The following is a 19572-nucleotide window of genomic DNA, read 5'->3' as shown; positions in this document are numbered from 1 at the left end:
TTATTATTATTTAATAAATGTTGCTGTGTTTTTTTTATTAACTACTTAATTATTGATGGGCTGTTTGTGTAGGTGGTTTGACAACCATACATAGATTACATATGGTTGGGTGTCACTCCACAGCAGCAGTATCTGTGGTTTGCTGTCACACCCCTCATTTACTTCCACACGGTTGAGGCCAGCAAACCGAACAAGTGTATGCGTCAGTTTGGTCTGAATCAACCTATCCCAGATGTTTCTAAGAAGTTGAAAGGCGTCCATGATCATACGTTGCGCGGGAAAGAAGATGGAGCTGGGCTCGTAAGCTTCGTCCTTGGATACATAGAAGGCAGATCAGGGAGCAGCATATCGTGCTCCCCCCTCCACTACCTGGGCTGATGTCACCTAACCATAAGTACATGGAGTGGTATAGAGCTAGAGGAAAGAAATACATATCGAGGAGAGCTGCGAACATTGGACGCATGGTGAGTTTAAAATTTATTTTTTTGCATTATTAATTACTTGACTATGACTAATTGTTTACACGTTATGATATACAGATTGATGGGCTGGAGATGTTGTACCATGCTACCACTGCGTGCTCTCAATTACAATTGCATCTTGATGCTCCCTCATAAGGTTGTGCTTCAGTGCCATTTGAACCTCCTTTTTGTTGCAAATTCCTGGTTTGCAAATAAGTGTGTAATGTGGAATTCCTTCCCAAAAAGGAATAACAACGTTGTCACCTGCATATAGGAATTAAAACTTCTTAATACGTTATTTAAACACCCTAAATCACATACGAGTTATTCTGTAAATTACCTTGATGATGACCTGCTAATTGTGCGGAGCCCACGTCATTAAGTTGCGGGATTTGAGACTCCACTGGTTCATGGTATATTGGGATTTGAGTCGCGCCCCTATCACCACGTTCATCTCCTTCAGAAGCACTAGCATCCTCGGCTAGAAGACGTTCTTCCATTGCGATATTTTCATCATCATCATCATTTTCGTCGTCATGCATAACCCAAGTAGGATCATTTTCATCTCCCTCAGAAATGTTAGCAATTGGATAAGCGTGAGCGGCAAACGTTGATGCAAGACAAGGAGAATTTAAAGCAACTGACCTCACTGGTAAGTGCACATCCTCTGCTTCGGCAATGTCCACATACAACTCCAGAAAATCTTTCCTTGACTGGTTGAAAAATTATTCCATTATCATCTCGACGTCTTCGTCATCAACCACTTGCAAACTAATGTATTGATCAGATTGCCATAACCTTGTGGTGATCTGAGTGATACATTGGTTACTTTGAAGACTTAACTTCTGACGAATACTCTGATGCAATTCGTCAATGGTTGCGTTGCGTTGGATACGTGTCGACCTTTTTTCACCTTCAAACATGACACATTATCGGCCTTCCACCTTCCTACCATTGTAATATAACACAACACGAATATAATCAGAATATGAACTCATTTTAAAATTGAAGAACAAATAAAATAAAAAAATAAAGTTATGAATAGTGCATAGAGTGGTAGGAATTTACATAATTTTTTTTTTTGAACCATTCATGTCATGGGGAGGAAGCATGGCTGCATGTGTCACGTCTAAATTGGGCAGCATATGTCATGCCCTATTTAGGCGTGACCCATGTGGGTGTCACGCCTAAATGAGGCGTGACATGTGACGTCCAATTTGGACGTGACATTATGTAATACATGTGTAAATATTTTGAAAACAACTGTAAATTTACAATTTTTTATTTAAATAACAATATATTAATTTTTTCCCGATCGGAAACAGAGTAGTCTTACTAAGAATAATATCTTTGTGACGTGATAGTTTTCAATACTCGCTTAGATATCCTTAGGTAGTGTTTGGTTGGAGAGAAATTTTATTTTACTAGGGAAATGTAATTACTGGAGATCTGCGGGGAAAGTGAGTTATATGGGAAAGTTTAAAAAATGTTGTTTGGTTGAACAAAATTTTACCAGGAAAATTGAGTTAAATTATTGAATGTGTGTTTGGTTGAAGATAAAATATTGATGGGAAAATTTAATAAAATTACAAAAGAAACCCCAAAAGAAATAACCCTGTATTTTTTCAACCTGTTTATTTCTTCTGGTTAGTCCTGTAAAAAATTCAACTTGTTTGCATTATCATTTTTCATACAATACCTTTTATTTCTTCTGGTTAGTCCTTTTTTGTCAGATGTTGACTCTGAGAATTAAAGATGTTATATGATCTATTGACAGATAATTTCAGTGATCATTGAGGCTCTTGCTTGGTGCTCTATGCTGATTTTGATTGGGATCGAAACTAAAGTCTACATCCATAAAAGAAGAAAACAAACAAGCTAGAATCGACACAATATAGGTCTCCTCTCTGTTTGCATATCTGTTAGGGAGACTCCTTAAAAAAGGAACAAAAGGCCGAACACCATCAATGCTAGAAGAGATCACCAATGAGGACCAGGTCATTGACCAGTGGAAGAGGGGTAAAGTTGTCTTCAATATGATCACCTTTTTCAAGTTATCCGCTTTCCACAGCAAATACCACCTTCTCAGAGGACTTCCAAACAGTGCTTTTATCCAGTTTTCTCAAATGCTAAACAAAGCTGATTGACGTCAAAAACAACCAAAATGCTTCTACCAAACATGGAGTTTCACATTCCCACCTGCACTTGGCTAGGAAAATTTTTACTTCTCCCCAATTAATCACTACCTTAATTCTTTTTGAGGTTTCCTTTATTAATATATAATGAATTCAAACTTTTAATATTATAAAAACTCCTTAATTACTTAAATTTATTTATTACTCCGCACACATAAGATGAAGAAACCACTGAAAATGATAATTCTAGCAACTGTCTTTAGATATTATAATGGGCAAGAACTATTACTGGATAGTGATATTATACTAACTAAGCCTAATCTCTATGGCCAAATATGTGGCAATGGATATACATTCCACCTCTCTAATGTCAAAGGTACTGACAAATCCGCATACCTAATAGAGTCATCAACACACACAAAAAATTTGGTGATTCCCAGCTTGATCAATATCTAATGACTTTTTTGGTCCCCCCACGTGTTATACTTTTTCACATGCAATCATACTTGCTGGTGATCCATAATTTGAATGCCCAACTAGCATTCCTACATATTCATTCATAATTAGGTTTGGGCAATCAGCTTTCAAAAGACTTATAATTGCTACTTGAGATTACCTCAAATATATATGATTTTCTGTATCCAATATATATATATATATAAGATAGGATTTTTTGACATCGGTATCAAATTTGAAATTTGACACCTCATCTGAGAGCTGTTAGATCAAAAAAGATCAACGGTGTCAAAAGATCCTATCTCATATATATATAAAATAGCGGACTTAGAAATTTTTTTTAATGTCTGCACATTTACAATAAAAAAATAAAGAAAAAATTTTAAAGAAAATTTTAAATATATTAAAATATAAAAGAATATATAAAAAAAACTAATTTAATAAAAAAAAGTAATCAAGAGTCAACTAAACTGTTACAATACAATATTTTAGGTCATCAACAAAAATTACGGGCCTCAATTTAATCTCTTACGGGAAAAAAATCTACTCGTGATACTTCAGAATTCAAAAATAGATCCAGATAATCAAAATCATGATCCTCTGAAATTCAAAAAGACCCACATTAATCTCTCAAAAGGACTAACATGAGATTATTTTGAAATTTAAAGGGATCACGAGTCAAATTTTTTTTAAGAAATTAAATTGAATCCTATAATTTTTGTTGATGATCCAAAATATATTTTATTCTTTTTGTTTTTCAAAAAATTTGTGTGTGCACTTGCACACACTTGCACTAACCTACGTCCGCCATTGTATGTGTGTGTGTATATATATATATATATATATAATTTTCTATTATAAGTGGTTTGGCCTATATTTGTTACATTTCTATTCTAGGTGAGGGGAAACTCTTTATCTTCTTCTATAGTATTTTTCAATAATAAGATGAACAACATTTAGGGCATGCTTGGTGCATAGTATAGGATAAGGCCTGATAGTATAAGACCTGATAATATAAGGCCTGCTTGTATAAGATCTGATTGAATTTTAATACTATCCAGCGTTTGGCACAATATTGTATAAAATAATATATTGTATAAGATAATATCATCTAGTATTAGGTAATGTACTGTATAATACTATATATGATAAAAATAAATATTTTTAATGAAAATATCTTTTAATAAAGAATTTATATAATTCTTCAAAAAATGTCGCATGATAATAATTTTTATAAAAATTTATTGATCATTGTGTCCAAAATATAAATTAATTTTTATAAAAATAAAAATATTCAATATTTTAAAAATTAATATATTAAAAATTTAATTTTTATTTTAATAGATTAATATTAAAATAATATATTAATTTTTGAGAATTACATTGGTCAACGATGTTAATACATCAATCTCTTATCAGGCCTTATCCCTCATCCTTAGGCCGGATTAAGTTATACATCGTTTTGATGTATTAAAGGATTATGCTGTATAAGCTTATACTATACGAAGTTCACACCAAACAACTAAAAATGTCATAACGTATAACATAAACTTATACTATCATGCCTTATACGTCACACCAAACAATCCCTTATTGAGGTGATTGTGTTCAGATATTATGTCATGCATCCATAAATAAAGTGCATGCCTAATCACCAAGCATTAAAGGAAGAACACACTCCAACAAAGATTTTATATTTTATATTTTTAATATCTTGACTAGGTTCTCTTATAGTTATAACACCGAAATTATTGGAAATGGATCTTCTCATATATAATTTAACATGATGTCATGTGAGATGATCTTAACCATTAATAATTAAATTAACGATGTTGATTGTGTAACTTTTAATTCTTATATTTTTTTCTTTTCTCTCTTATCACCATTAACTCATTCATGTATAGTTGTATAGTTATGATTGCCCCATATGACATGGTCATATTAATTAACACTTCTGAGAGGATACACTCCCAAATTATTACGGTACTTCCGTCGCACTCAATACAATGGACCAATCAAAACTTGACAATGACTATAACATGTATACAGGAGAGAGAGAAATTATTTTTTATCCAAATACCACATTTTTAATGGAAAACATACATACTACAGGCGTATAGAAAATGCATTCCTATAAGAAATTGCATTCCTATAACACCCTGGCCAAAATTCTTAATTTGATATTTGAAAGAATTTCATTAATCACTTATTATAAATAAAGATATCCTAAAACTAGGTGTATATAATATTCCAATTTTATGTTCTTCCAGTGTACCAGTGCTACGATAACCTCACAGGTAATTTAATATTCTTCCCCTCCCGTTGTTTTTGTGTGTGATCTTTGCTTTCTCACTTTCATTTCTTATGTTAAATAAACTCATATTATAATGCACTATGCAGAAATGAGGCAGAAAACCAACAGTCACACTGTCCTTTACGTATTACTCCCAGTCTCACGACACATGGTTTCGATCAGCCCACAGTTGAGAATATTGATACCTCACCACCTCAAGTTGCAGTTCAGAAAGGTTATGGTGGGTACCACTGTTGGGCTAAACCTGTATCTGTTTACTTTTCTAAGTTTATGATTTTATGCTGATATAAATAAAGCAAATATTTCTGTAGAAGAAATTTATTACAATAACACATAAAATATTAGGATATATATGCGGATTTTGACTTTTTTTTTTTAAATATCAGTATCCATAATATAAATGTAATTGCTATAAAATTTCTCATTTACAAATTACAACAACACTACAAATGGGGAACCCTATAAATAAAGGCAAACTTTCATCAATGCGGAACATGGCCTACTACCCCAAAACTAAATAAAGAAACCCAAGTGTTTGTAGAAGGGGCCAGAGTTAGATTTAAATATTTATTTATTTATTCTCTTTTAGACATTATTAAATACTTAAAATTTTAATAAATTCACTTAAACTGACATTTTTGTGTTTGATATTATCATCACATCGTGCTCCATTTTAAGATAAAGTTTGGGCTTGCCAATTCAGGAGGGAGTCAATGCTGAAAATGCAATTCCTATCTGCATACCGCAATACAGTTAGCTTGATAGTGACTTCGTCCAGGTGAACCGTCTGATTTTGTTTTTGTCTTTTTCGGCCGAATGATCAATTTTTTATTCTATTTTATTTTTTTACCAAAGTTAATAGTAAGACCGATTGACCAAATACCCTCTCAATTTGTCGCGAGTCACAGGATTCAAGAATCAACGAACAAACAGGATCTTGTTGAAACTCTTCTCTGATTCAATCAGAGCGGTACGATCTTGCAGATCCATGATCTAAGCGTAAGAGCCACAGAGACAAACAAAGCTATTTTTTAACTTTTTGATTAAATCATTTAATTTTACTTTATATTTAATTTGGTTTTCATTATTTAATTTTTTTTAAAATTCTTTATTTTTAAGCAATATAAAGTAATTAATTTAATTTTTAAATAACTCAAAATGGTTTTTATTATATTTAATTATGTCACTTTAAATTAGGAATAAATTCGACTAAAAAAATCATTTCGCATTATTTAAAAATTATAAAAGTATTAAATTTTTTCATTTTTTTTGTTTTTTTTGGTTTTGTACTAGACAGCCCATACAAGCTTTATTCATTGTATCGACTACTAAGACACATACAACTGAAATATCATATAAGGAGGTTCTACATATTTCCCTATCACGTCTGAGAGACATAGACCCAACTCTTTTATAAATTTAAAATTTAAATTTATGTCTCATTAGACAATTATAATATATTAATATTATCATAATGGAGAAAAAGAATAGTGAACCCATACAGAAACATTCATGCTCTTATTACTATTATTATTCATTGATATTATTTGAATCCTTGATCGTAGAAGGGTTTTGACATCAAACAAGTACACGTGGCGAAAACGCGTTGGCATTGGAAGAATGGACGATGGGAAATCACTGCAGAAAATAGGAAAAAAAAAACCTCCCTTATTCGCTGACAGTATTGGCTTTGGTGGTGACCCTGACCCCTCAGTCAGCATCCAGTTCCTTATCTCCACGTCATCCTTCCCTCATCTGCATAGTTAATCACGCAGCTCCATCTAACGGTCCTCATTCCAGATCTAGACTCTTCCACTCGCCGAGCATAGATATAGAGAGAGAGAGAAAGTGGTCAAGTTCTAACTATGGTTAGTTTCCTAACCTGGCTCCACGCAAACGGGTTAAAGTAAGAACGTTCCAAGCGTTAACGAGAACTGAGCGAGCGAACCAGCTGCGAGAAATTCAAAGAAGATAAAGACTAGAAAGAGGAACATAGGGAGGGAAGGAAGGTTCGAGTTTTTTGAGTGCTGTTGTTGCTGCTTGGACAAGAAATCCTCCGAGTCAACTCGGACGAGTTGCCTCATCCTGGGACTCGGTCCCCTTGGTTTACACCCACCCCATTTTTTTTTCCGACCAAGGGTTTTGTTTTCTCATCCCGTTAAGATCTCGCTTAGATTGCAGCGAGTTCGAATTCGAAGCTCAGCTCAATCAGCGCTGTTCGATTTCATTCCCTTGTTTGAAGGTATTTTCTATTTTTTATGTAAAGTAATTGAATCATTGATTGGATCAAGTTATTGTGGAGGTTTCTTATCAGAATCCTCATTCATTATTCTTTTTAATGCTTGTTAATTTCCTGTGTATGCAAGGTTTAGTCGTAATAATGGCCGGTAAATGTTGAAAAACTGAAGCATAGTTAACTTTTGCATTTGTTTTTACTTTTTGAGGTGGAATGAATCTAGTCATCTTTCCGTGTGATTCATGTATGCGAGCTTGAATGTGGCGGTGAGTTTTTACGCGCTTTGAATTTTGATTTAACCTTTATATTTTTGTGCAGATTTTGTTGTTTTGCCATCTGGGCATGATGGCGTTTTTGATGTAGCATATCCCTAGTTTCCTGATTGATTAATGATCGTTGGGGTGGAATACATTGGTCTTGCACAATCACCACTCGCTGTGGAGTTTGTTGGCAACTACTGGGGAGGGAAGAAGAAGAAGCTTTCTTCCGTTGCTGCCTCTGTTGCCCTTTCATGTCTCGGAAATTAGACAGTCCTGTTCAGACCCAGATGGCTGTGGCATTGATAAGGGCCCCCCTTGGCAAGGAGTACCATGGGAACCAGAGCATGGGAGGGAGACAATCTACGGGGAGGAGACGTGTCTTTGTGCAAACCGAAAAGGGGTGTGTACTGGGCATGGACTTGGATCGTTCTGATAATGCACATACTGTGAAGAGGAGGTTGCATCTTGCACTCAATGTCCCCATAGAAGAGAGTTCACTAACTTTTGGGGATATTGTCTTGAAGAATGACCTTAGTGCCGTTAGGAATGATTCCCCCCTTCTCCTCACAAGGAATCTTTTGCACAGAAGCTCATCCACTCCTTGCCTGTCCCCCACCGGAAGGGATATGCAGCAAAGGGACAAGAGTGGTCCTATTGAGATCTTAGGGCAATCGAGTTGCCTTGATAGAGTGAAACATATGGTCAAGGACATTATGAAGGCAATTAAGAAGGGGATAGATCCGGTTCCTGTTCATAGTGGGCTTGGTGGTGCATACTATTTCCGGAATAGCAAGGGTGATAGTGTTGCTATTGTGAAACCAACAGATGAGGAGCCTTTTGCCCCAAACAACCCGAAAGGCTTTGTTGGTAAAGCTCTTGGACAACCAGGATTGAAACGTTCGGTTCGGGTAGGGGAGACAGGGTTCAGGGAAGTTGCAGCTTATCTTCTTGACTATGATCAATTTGCAAATGTGCCTCCTACTGCCTTGGTTAAGATTACTCACTCGATCTTCAATGTCAATGATGGGGTCAGTGGTAACAATTTCTCGAGGAAGAGGCTGGTTAGCAAGATTGCATCTTTACAGCAGTTCATTCCTCATGATTTTGATGCCAGTGATCATGGGACATCTAGCTTCCCAGTTGCTTCTGTGCATCGGATAGGGATATTAGACATTAGGATCCTTAACACAGATAGGCATGCTGGGAACTTGTTAGTTAGAAAACTTGATGATGGCATTGGGACTTTTGGTCAGGTGGAGTTAATTCCTATTGATCATGGGCTTTGCCTGCCAGAAACTTTGGAGGATCCCTACTTCGAGTGGATTCATTGGCCTCAGGCTTCAATTCCATTTTCTGAGGATGAGCTTGCCTACATTCGTAATCTTGACCCTGCTCGAGATTGTGAGATGCTCAGAATGGAGCTGCCCATGATTCGAGAGGCTTGTCTGAGAGTCTTGGTACTCTGCACCATTTTCCTCAAGGAGGCTGCTGCTTTTGGTCTATGTCTTGCTGAAATTGGTGAGATGATGACTAGGGAGTTCCGTGGTGGTGAGGAGGAACCCAGTGAACTTGAGGTTGTTTGTTTGGAGGCTAGGAAGATGTTGGTAGAGAGGGAGGAACTGTCTCCTAAAATCGAGTTGGGAGATGATGAAGTCCTGTTTGATATAGATTACGATGAAGTTGGATCGGATATCACTCCAAAGATGGCTATGGATGATCCTCTAACCCGAGCACCTTTTCAGCCTGCACTTGGGAATGGGCATTCTCGCAGCCCTCTTTCCAAATTGGATGAGTGCAGTGAGGAGGAAGAGGGAGAAACTGATGGAGAATCTCCTCAGGGATTTGTTACTTTTTCTGGACAAGAAAAAATTCTAACTATTTCAGATCTTTCTGTGTCTTTGAAAGATACCGTGTTAGACGAGAAAAACCAGTATCACCGGAAATATTCAGGAGGAAAAGCGGACAATGGCTATTTTGTAAATTCATCGTCTGGTCATAGGAGTGCCAATGATCAGCTTCCTGCAAGCATAAGTTTTGTGAGGCTCGCAGATATGACTGAAGATGAATGGACATTGTTTCTGGAGAAGTTTCGAGAGCTGCTGTATCCGGCATTTGCCAAGAGGAAATCCATAACCTTAGGTCAGAGGCAGAGACAGAGGCTTGGTACTTCGTGCCAGTTTTGAAGTTGAGCAATACAGATGACTATAGGATGAAGAATAAGGCTTTATAGGTTTCGGGGAATGAAGGATTGTTAGGATAGTTCTGGTTTATGAGATTTGTATGAGTGCTTTAGTTGGGAGCGAGGGTTGGAAGAACTGTTGTAAATATGCTTGACGTAAGTGGTGATTTGATTAGATGTCTGTATTTTGATATTTTGATTTCATTTCCTTTTTTTCCCCTTTCTCTTTTTCATTCCTCTTCTCTTTGACTTGTCTTATAAATAATTTGTAGGATAAAATTGTGAAATGAAAATTTTGTATATGATGAATGACGTGTACCTTCTTTTTTCCTTATTTTGATTCCGCACGAGTTTATTTTCTGGGAAACCCCATAGCTCTCTGGCTGGAATGCCAATTCAAGTTATTACATTTCTTTCTGCACTCTGAATTACTTTGAAGGATTGTTTAATTACCGATGGGTTGCGAGTTGGGAAGGATATCTCTATGGTTTCGAGCTTCTGGGTTTCGCAAAATCAGCTTGCTCTACTGTTAATTGTCAACTGATTGGGATGAACTGTAATAATCAATTATCCGTTTTCTAAAAGTAGTGCTGATGGTTTGATTTTTCCTGTAATATTAATATGTTTACGAACAATTCAATAGTTTTTTACAGGATAATATCAATATTTATTAAGTTTGCATAGACTACATGTACGCTGGTTTGATCTCCAATAATACATAGTATGTTTCTACATCGTGCTAAGCTATTCAGTATAGGTTAAGAAATCATCATTTCTAGACGACTTATGTCTCAAACTTCAAAAGTTTTATGCATTTAGTCGCTTCTTTATCTGTTAACACGTTGAAGATACTTGTTTTCTTTGATAAAAAGCGGGGATTTTTTGGTTGCCTGTGCCATGCTGCTGTCAAGTCCTGCTAAAGCAGCCACACCACACTTACTTTTGACACAGTTGAGTACCGGTGAAGTTTGAAGATTGGACATCAGTCTTTCTGATATTATATTAAAATTAATTGAGTGGCCTAACTCAATCTCAACAGTTAGCTCAAAATGGAAAATTATCTACATCGTTGATCATTATAAGAAGTATTTTACTCATATACATAGGCGATATGACATATTAACGACGAGTCGCACTGCAGAAGTCGGCTTCATCTTTCACAAGTGGCCGTCATCTAAATTCTTATTCAAGTTTGTGCCGTCGCAACGATTTGAACGTTTTTATTTCTTTATGGTGCGAGCAAGATAACAAAAAAGCAAGTTTTGTTTTCGATATTTTGGGTTTACTAATTTCATGCTAGAGCAAAATGTGACACAAATATGTGGGGCTTATAATATAAAAAGAAAAAGAAAAAGAAACAAAAAATTAACACGAAATCCTATAAATATATGACATAAGATAACTCTCTTATGTAATATGATGCTATTATTTCCCATGTTGTGGTTTGAAATGGACACAAATATTATCTTATGTCACGGTTATGCAGGAAAATTACACAGCAAAGCTGAAGTGCTACAAAACAAAGGTTGCCGATTGTGAAACAGAAGCTACACAGATATTAGCAACCATGTAACATCATATGGAATGGTCCCATTAGCCACTGGACTAGAATAGTTAACAGATTGGCCTTTCAACATCTCGAGGGGTTTAATGCAATTTATTGTCTCTTCAATTCTCTCTACTACAGGAAAAAGAGATAAGAAGAGAGTTGCTCTCTTGTTTCCTTTTCATTGTTATTGTACTACAATGACAATTTTTTTATACCCTGTGAAAGTGAACTGAAAATGACTAAAGATTGGTATAGATGTAACATATCATATCCTATAATTATGTTAAACGATTATTGGAGGTCAATAGAATTTACATTATACAGTATAAACGAGCAGATGATTCTACCATTCTCTTAGATAAGAAGCTTCAAAATCCCCCAACAATTATAATCTAATCTAGTTTCTGTAGACGTGGATTTTTTAAAAGGGGTGCTACACTATCTCTGGAGTTTTGCGTGTCGTCATCAATTTTGTTTTGGAGTTAGCTATAGATAAACGTAGAGATATGGTGAAAGTCTTTGATTATTGATAATCTAGTTCGAACAACTTTTCCTGTGGGCCTAATAGGATTTTGCATCTTATATAATCTACCTAGTTTAATAATAGTTGGCATTACGGGCCATAACTTGGTCATGATTTCTGCTGGAAATATTAGTTAAGCTGTTGTATTATTAAGAGTTTGGTCTGAAAGTGGAATCTGGAAAGTAACTTTGATGAAGTGGCATACTAATCTGTAACCATGTTTTCTGTAATATTTTATTGTTGCTTGTCCTTAGGCTTGACCAGTGAGGGTCTCCGAATGAAAAGCTTTTCATGGTTTGCATTGCAAGATATAATGATACATCAGTGGGACAAAAGACAAGAGGAAGAGTGAAACTGGGACTTGTCTGGTCGTTCCCTTAATTAACATCTCAAAGCAAAGTGATTGTAAAAGTTTCAACTCTACGAAATTGGTAATCAACATTCTGAGACTAGAAGCACTGGTTCAAAACCATTATTTATTCACTTTTGTTAGTTTTTGAGGGCGAACAAGGGGAAGTTAGAAGTATACAGGTGTTGAGATGCATGTGAGTTAGAGTAAGGAAGTGAGTTTAAGAAGCACTTTCTGATGTGAGCCACAGAAAAGAACAACATCATAGGTGAGGGAACTAGGAAAAGGTGAGTCAAGAGGAGCCAAATGCTTGTGTTTGACAAATCTTTGACGTAGCAACTCTTGAAGCTCAAGTTCACGGCAAATATAATTGAAAATTCCAGGAATGGGAATTCTACTTTATTCTTAACATAAAATATCTCCATGATGAGTTGTAAAGCACTATTTCTTACAATTATGGGCAATGAGTTGGCGTATACTATCATAGTTCCTATTTATGTTTTTCTTTCCAATGGGGGGAAACTGCTACTTTCATATTATAATAACTTTTGTATCTCTGTTTCATGGCTGAAAAGATGTTCAGTATTAACATCATATAGGCTTTTAGCCCTTAATATAGGGCTCTATTAAATTAGAACCTAACATATATCTTTGATCATCTGTCCTTAGTTCCTTCCTTGAACCACAAACACAACTAAATAAGGGCTAACAAAACAATAGGTCACATATCAAATTGTAACTGTTTACCTAAAATATTATCAGAATGTCATATCTCACAAATTCTTTATCAAAGTGTCACGTCATCAGTCTCGCTACGCCACGTGACGAGTTAGGATTAGCCACATAGCAGCACCTAGTTGGCCACGTAACTAGCTGTGCACTACATTAATTTAATTTATGTTAATTGAAATTGTTTGTAACAGTTAAAATTTTTAATATAATTGAGTAGTGTTAAAGAATTAAACTAAATTAAATTAATGTTAATTATTTTAGTTTAATTAAGTGTATATTAATTTTTAATTATTTTAGAATAATTAATTAGTTATTTTTAGGGGTGTTACTAAAATAATTTAATGTAGTTTGTGTTATGTTAAAAATTTGTGAACTGTTACGTTACTTAATTTAATCAAGGGTTGTTAATTAATGTAATATATTTTATGTTTGTTAATTGAAATAGTTTAATTTAATCTATATTAATTTAAATTGATCATAACTATTAATCACTTATTTTTTGGATTGTTAATTATTTTATTTAATTAGCAATATGTTAAGTTAAATTATTTGTAAATGTTAAGTAATTAAATTTAGGAGTGTTAAATTAGTGTTATTTAATTTCAACTTAATTTATTTTAAGTTAAATTATTTGTAGCATTTAAAATTTTATTAATTTAGTAGTGTTAATAAGTTAAACTAAATTAATGTTTGTTAATAATTTTAGTTTAATTTGGTGTATATTAATTTAAAATATTGACCGTAAGATAATGAATTAGTTATTTTTAGGATTGTTAACTCAATTCATTAAAGACGCCACGTAGCCAGCATTTTAGGTCACGTGGCAGATGGTGGCAGGTCACGTAATCTAGTCGCATTGCGCAGCTAGTTACGTGGCCAATCAGGTACTACTACATGACCAATCCTAACTTGTCACGTGACATAACGAGTGAAGCGTGACATTCTGATAATATTTTAGATAAACAGTGACAATTTATTCATTGTCTCACATAGCAATGGCTTTTGTTATTTTTGCGAGTTGCCCAATTGCCCATGAGGTCAGGACCCACCGGCCACTGGGTACCCTAATTGTTGTCAATGTGGTCTTTGGTGAAATGGATGCGTCCCTTAACATTTTGTTTCATCCTAAAAGGCTAGACATTACTAGTGGTAGGCATACTTCTCTCCCTTTGCTTCACCAAACCTTGATGGTCTGATTGATAATAAGTCCTTGAAACTTGGAAGTTTTAGAGCAGATTTATTATATGAGCTCGACTAACTTCTTCAAATTTGTTAAGACGGGGGCAAAATATCTAAAATGATACCTATAACTCTACGGCTATAATTGCATTGATGAAAAATGATGAAATGAAGTGGAGAATAATAGAATGAAATTGGCATTGTTTGAATTGTTTAAACTAAGATGGAATAAAATGAAATTTGATGAAATGATTTCGATTTCCTTCAATATAATACCCCTATTTTTCTTTCCTCAATTTGAAGTACAGGATAAAACCACTTTACATAATAATAATAATAATAATAACAATAATAATAATAATAATAATAATAATAAGGAAAAAATGTGTATCATTTTAAAGGATGTAAAATTGTGTTATTTTTCACCAAAAAAAAAAAAAAGATTGTGTCATTTTAAGTGAGAGAAAGAGATAGATAAAGGATAAGAGAGAGTGAACAAAAAAATATAAAGGTGTGAGTAGGGGTGTGCAAAAAAATTGGTTCACTTGCCCTGCCCTTGATCTGACATTGACCTAATCTATAAATACCTATTTTTTTTGAACTGAATTTAAATACTGACCCACTTTTATTTGGGTCAGTTTTAGACCTGACTTATTTAATAATTAACCCCTTGACCCATACCCATTATGTGAAAAAAAGAAAGAAAGAAAAAATTAAAATCTCAATTCTGTTTAAACTGTATTTTATTTTTGAAAAACACTGTATTTTATGCATACACACAGCACCAAGATGAGTGGATATTATATGACATAAACATCACGATAATGTGGTAAAGTTTCAAATTATATAATGATATCCACACAAGATGACCAAGGCAATGAAAAGAAATTGTTACACTAGTGTGAATAAAATACACTCATTAATGTGAAAGAATTAATTGATGACTATAATCTATTATCTAACAATGATTTATACCTTTGATTAATTTACATAAAAAAATGTGTATTAATATCGGGGAAGAACTTTTGAACTTGTAATTTTGCTATCTGATGGTAAAAGAGAAATTGTTAAGAACTCAGAACCAACTTGTTCAGAATGCTGAAAATATCCACGAGGAAGAGGATTGTTTTGATTAGTGAGTGGATTAATTGTTGCTGTTAGAGAGCTAAACATCTGATTTGAAAGTGGTGGAGAAGCAGAATTAGTATTTAGACTTTTATCATGTAAATCATCCATCTATTTACTTGTACTTCCTGCTAACTCCCTCTTCTCTCTCTTCTGTTTCCTTGAGAAGAAAATCAACCCACAAATTTGCAAAGCATTGAAAGGAGAATAGGAACTTATTCAAATCTAAATTTGTGATATGGAAAACTCGTCAAAGTTGATTGAGTTAAATGTGACAAGACCAATATGCAATGCAACGTTTGTAAAGAGCATACGGATCAATAAATAAAGGGAAAAATGTTTCTGCAGTTAATGCAGATAAATTATCTGCATCTATTCTCAAAACGACGTCGTTTTGAGATTGAAATCTTAAAAAATTATAAATATAAAGACTATTATAACCCTGAAATAAATTAAAATTACAAAATCACCATGATTTCCGCCCCAAAACGACGTCGTATTGGGCTTACTGCAGATAATTATCTGCAGTAACTGCAGAAAAAGCGTACCCATAAATAAATTACACGAGTTTAAAAATTAAATCAATAACTATAAAAAAATCAAATTAAAAACAGGTTTTGAAACCAAATCAGGAATGGGTCAGGTCGGATTTGACCCGATTTTGAAACTAAGTCAGATCCACTTTAGAAATCAAGTCAGGTCAGATCCGACCCAGTTTTGAACTAGTTCAAAAAAAAATTCAAACCAAGTCAAACCGGTTTGACTTGGAACAATTTAAAGCGGGTCGAGTCAAAGTACCTAATCTATAAAAATCAAGTTGGATCGGGTCGGCACAAAAATCTGACCCGACCTGACCCATGCACACCCCTAGGTATGAGTCTCACATCTTTATGAGAGTGAAATGGCATAAGTTATGTCATTTAAAATGACAAATATTTTTTCCTAAAAATAAAGTCATAACTCTTGTGAATGAAAACTTTATTCTATTTCATTATAAAATACCCAAACAATGGTATGATAATTTTACTCCATTCCGTCATATTTCATACTATTCCGACAAACTCATCAAGTCATCATATGGGCTCTTACTTAATGTTGGGCCTATGGGCTGACACAATAGGATCCCAATTTGGATTACAGCCCAGCTTGAGGATTTGGCAGTAGACTTGTGAAGCAGAAAAAAGGGGCCAGCTTAAAGAAAGACAAGATTTATATGTCCAACTGAGAAAGGAAACACCATACGGTTGGTGGGTAGAGGAAACTGGAAAAGATCATGAAACTACGTAAAAAATAGGTGAATTGGGAAGGTTGGATACATTTTAGTTTTATAAAGTATGAATATGTCATTCAAAGAAATATTTGTGATTAATAATTAGTGTAATGGGTTTTGATTTTTATCAATATATCAATTTGAGCTCCCCTTTAGAGACTTTTTTAAGTATGTCCAATATTTAAACTAACAAATAGAAAATCCTAAGCATCAGGATTGGCGTTTTGTGATGCTAAGACAGTTGCTATCGTTATTCAAAAAGAACTATGACAACCAACCATTTTCCCATCAGGTGAGGTTGATTATATAGATGAAATTAGTTTTTTGGTTGATCTTAGAATCATACAAAATGATTAAGAGATAATAAAAAGCAAACTAACTCTAATAGTAGTTGGCATCCTATATACTAACACTTTGAACTTATATAACATTTTCCATTCTCACTTTAATTGTTCTGATGCACTTATCATGTCAAACATGTAGTGTTAGAAACATACAAACAAGGCCTCAAGGCTGGATTCTGATAATAACTCAAACTGAAAGGCTAGTAGGCAACCTTTTTTAATTTATTGATAATTTCAAGCATGGCTTGATCAATATAAAATGGATGAAAAAAAGATGAAGAAAAAAGACCCCAAAAACCAAAAAAATAAATAAAAAAAGGCCCGAAGTAGAGGGCTGCAGAGCTTGCTTTTTCTTGTTTTTTACATGTATGGAAAACTGAATAGTTGTTCATACAAAAACCAACAGAAAAGTTATGCAAGTAAATCCGTGTATTTTTAGATATGTCTCCAAGGTCTTTCTGCTAGGCTTATACATTCAGTGTGCCTATAGCAATCCACAAGATGATCAATGGTCAATCCTGCAGCTTGCATAAAAGAGTAAACTAACACTGGACCCATAAATTGAAAGCCACGCTTTATCAAGTCCTTGCTGATAGCCTCTGCTTTTGGAGTCCTTAGTGGGACATTTCTTGGATACCTGTATCTGTTAATCACTGGTTTGTGATTTACATAACCCCATATATAGCTACTGAATGATCCATATTCCCTCACAATCTGTGGACAAAAGACCAATCAATAACCAAACTTAGCTATGAAGATCATGTCAAGGAAAACTAAACAGCAAAAATTTGGATAGACATTGATTCTGTACTTGCCTTCATAATGCATTTGGCAGTGTCTACAATGCATCTAACTCTGCAATCAGCTAACAAAAGTGCTTTGTTTGATGCTATCTCCATGATTTCCTTCTCCTCCAATTTGGCAACAGTATTAGGATCAAATCCGGCAAACACTTGTCTGTGTCAAGCATAATTGTATAGATATATTAATTTAATTACAAACCACAGAACCTTCATACAAATAACATTTTTCCACACACACAGCGTTTACCTAAGAATTTCCTTTCTTTTTAGAATTTCCGTCCAGTTGTAATCTATCAGCAATCCTGACATTGCAAGCAGCTCGAACAATTTGCTGTTTCATGATTCAAGCAATTAAGGGAGTTAGATCATACACATAACCAAATGTATCTAAATAATTGTGTTTTTTTAAGAAAAAGAAAAAGTTGTAATACACTTTAACATTGCTTACTTGTCATTGTAAGCTGGAACTCCCCAACACTCATCGTGAAATTCTATGTAAGCCTTATCTGCACAAGACCTTTTTATCAATTCTTATTCTAATTTTTCTCAGTGAAATTATTGTTAAAAGTCAACTTATACATAGCTAGGAATAGGTAGAGCTGAAGAAATGTTGGCTAAAGCTTCTACAAAAGTGGCATATTTAGATTTTGAGATGAATTTAATGACAGCTGGTACAATGTTGTAGTTATTTTTTATTTTTATTGTTCTTGTAACAAGTAACAACCCTCATTATAGTCAAGATTAGAACACACAGCTAGTAATTCAACCACTCAAGTAATAAAACCTTTTTATGTGTTTTGGCACAATGCTATTGTTATTATTACTTCTAATGGCCTTAAGTTAAGCAACACATAACAGCCAGAGTAACAGAAAAGAAATTGATCATACCACAGTTCTTTGTGATCCAGTTGCACCTTTTCAATTCACCAGGCTCAGCGGTCCATGGACTTAGTTGTTGCTGTGCAGTACTAGTAACTGGAGGTTCCCTTCTTTGGCGTGGAGTAATCAAATGAAGTGCTAATGAATTATTTTCATCCTCTAGAGTCAAATAATCTGTCAGAGAAGAGTCATTTGAATTTTGTGACAATGATGATGATAATGAAGATAAGGATGAAGATGACGAGCTTTTCTGTAGCTTAATTGGGTACACTTTCTTGTTGTTTTTGGTGAAAAATCTTTGGTTCAATTTCCGTGACTCCTGGACACTTGTTCTCTTCTCCATAGCATGTCTTAGAACTCTGCTTTAGACATGGTGGGGAAGTTGCTATAAATGGGAATGATGTTTAAATGGGTTGGTATTTACTGAAGTTGCAGATTCAAAATGAGATGGACAACAAGTAGGAGCAATTCGTAAGTTGGTTGGTGAAATGTGAGTTTCAAGTTTATTAAATGTTTTCGCTTCTTAGTTTTGAAGAAATATTTAAGCCTATAATAAAAGGGGAAATTGTCTGTGATGTGACTGGACATAAAGATTTTGTCCACTCACATTTTTTAACTATTGACAACGAGTAGTACATAATTATAATATTAAAATTGTTTTTTTTAACTATGGATTACGTGTAGTACACAGTTATAATATTAGAGTTGTTTTTTAACTATGTACTACGGTTAGTATATAGTTATAATGTTAGTGTCATTTTGCAATCTATTCTTTAAT

At 34.3% G+C, this 19572-nt stretch overlaps 2 protein-coding genes across 2 annotated transcripts; one reads left to right on the top strand and one right to left on the bottom strand.

Moving 5' to 3' along the window:
* The first annotated feature begins 7301 nt into the window (after window positions 1-7301).
* On the top strand, window positions 7302-10575 carry LOC133306730 (phosphatidylinositol 4-kinase gamma 5-like). Its single transcript, XM_061507097.1, has 2 exons — window positions 7302-7608; window positions 7921-10575. Exon 2 carries the CDS (start codon window positions 8114-8116, stop codon window positions 10043-10045), a length of 1932 nt encoding a protein of 643 aa, XP_061363081.1. The 5' UTR covers window positions 7302-7608; window positions 7921-8113; the 3' UTR covers window positions 10046-10575.
* A 6972-nt stretch (window positions 10576-17547) lies between these two features.
* LOC133306716 (uncharacterized) lies at window positions 17548-19153 on the bottom strand (the record flags this gene model as incomplete). The annotated part of the gene is made up of 5 exons (XM_061507083.1): window positions 17548-17826; window positions 17928-18069; window positions 18163-18246; window positions 18364-18421; window positions 18804-19153. Coding segments are annotated over 5 exons (913 nt in total), but the record flags the coding sequence as incomplete, so codon positions are not given.
* Between the last annotated feature and the right edge of the window lie 419 nt (window positions 19154-19572).

This window comes from Gastrolobium bilobum, unplaced genomic scaffold, assembly GCF_033153095.1.
Source record: "Gastrolobium bilobum isolate Gb01-03AN ecotype WA unplaced genomic scaffold, APGP_CSIRO_Gbil_v1 utg35077, whole genome shotgun sequence".
In the NCBI taxonomy this organism is placed as follows: domain Eukaryota; kingdom Viridiplantae; phylum Streptophyta; class Magnoliopsida; order Fabales; family Fabaceae; genus Gastrolobium; species Gastrolobium bilobum.
The sequence above is the reverse complement of the archived record's forward strand: the minus strand, read 5'-3'. Positions and strand labels throughout refer to the sequence as shown.

Bases quoted from the DNA above. Each gene is read 5' to 3' on its own strand.
- LOC133306730 (XM_061507097.1), top strand. From the start codon at position 8,114: ATGTCTCGGAAATTAGACAGTCCTGTTCAGACCCAGATGGCTGTGGCA.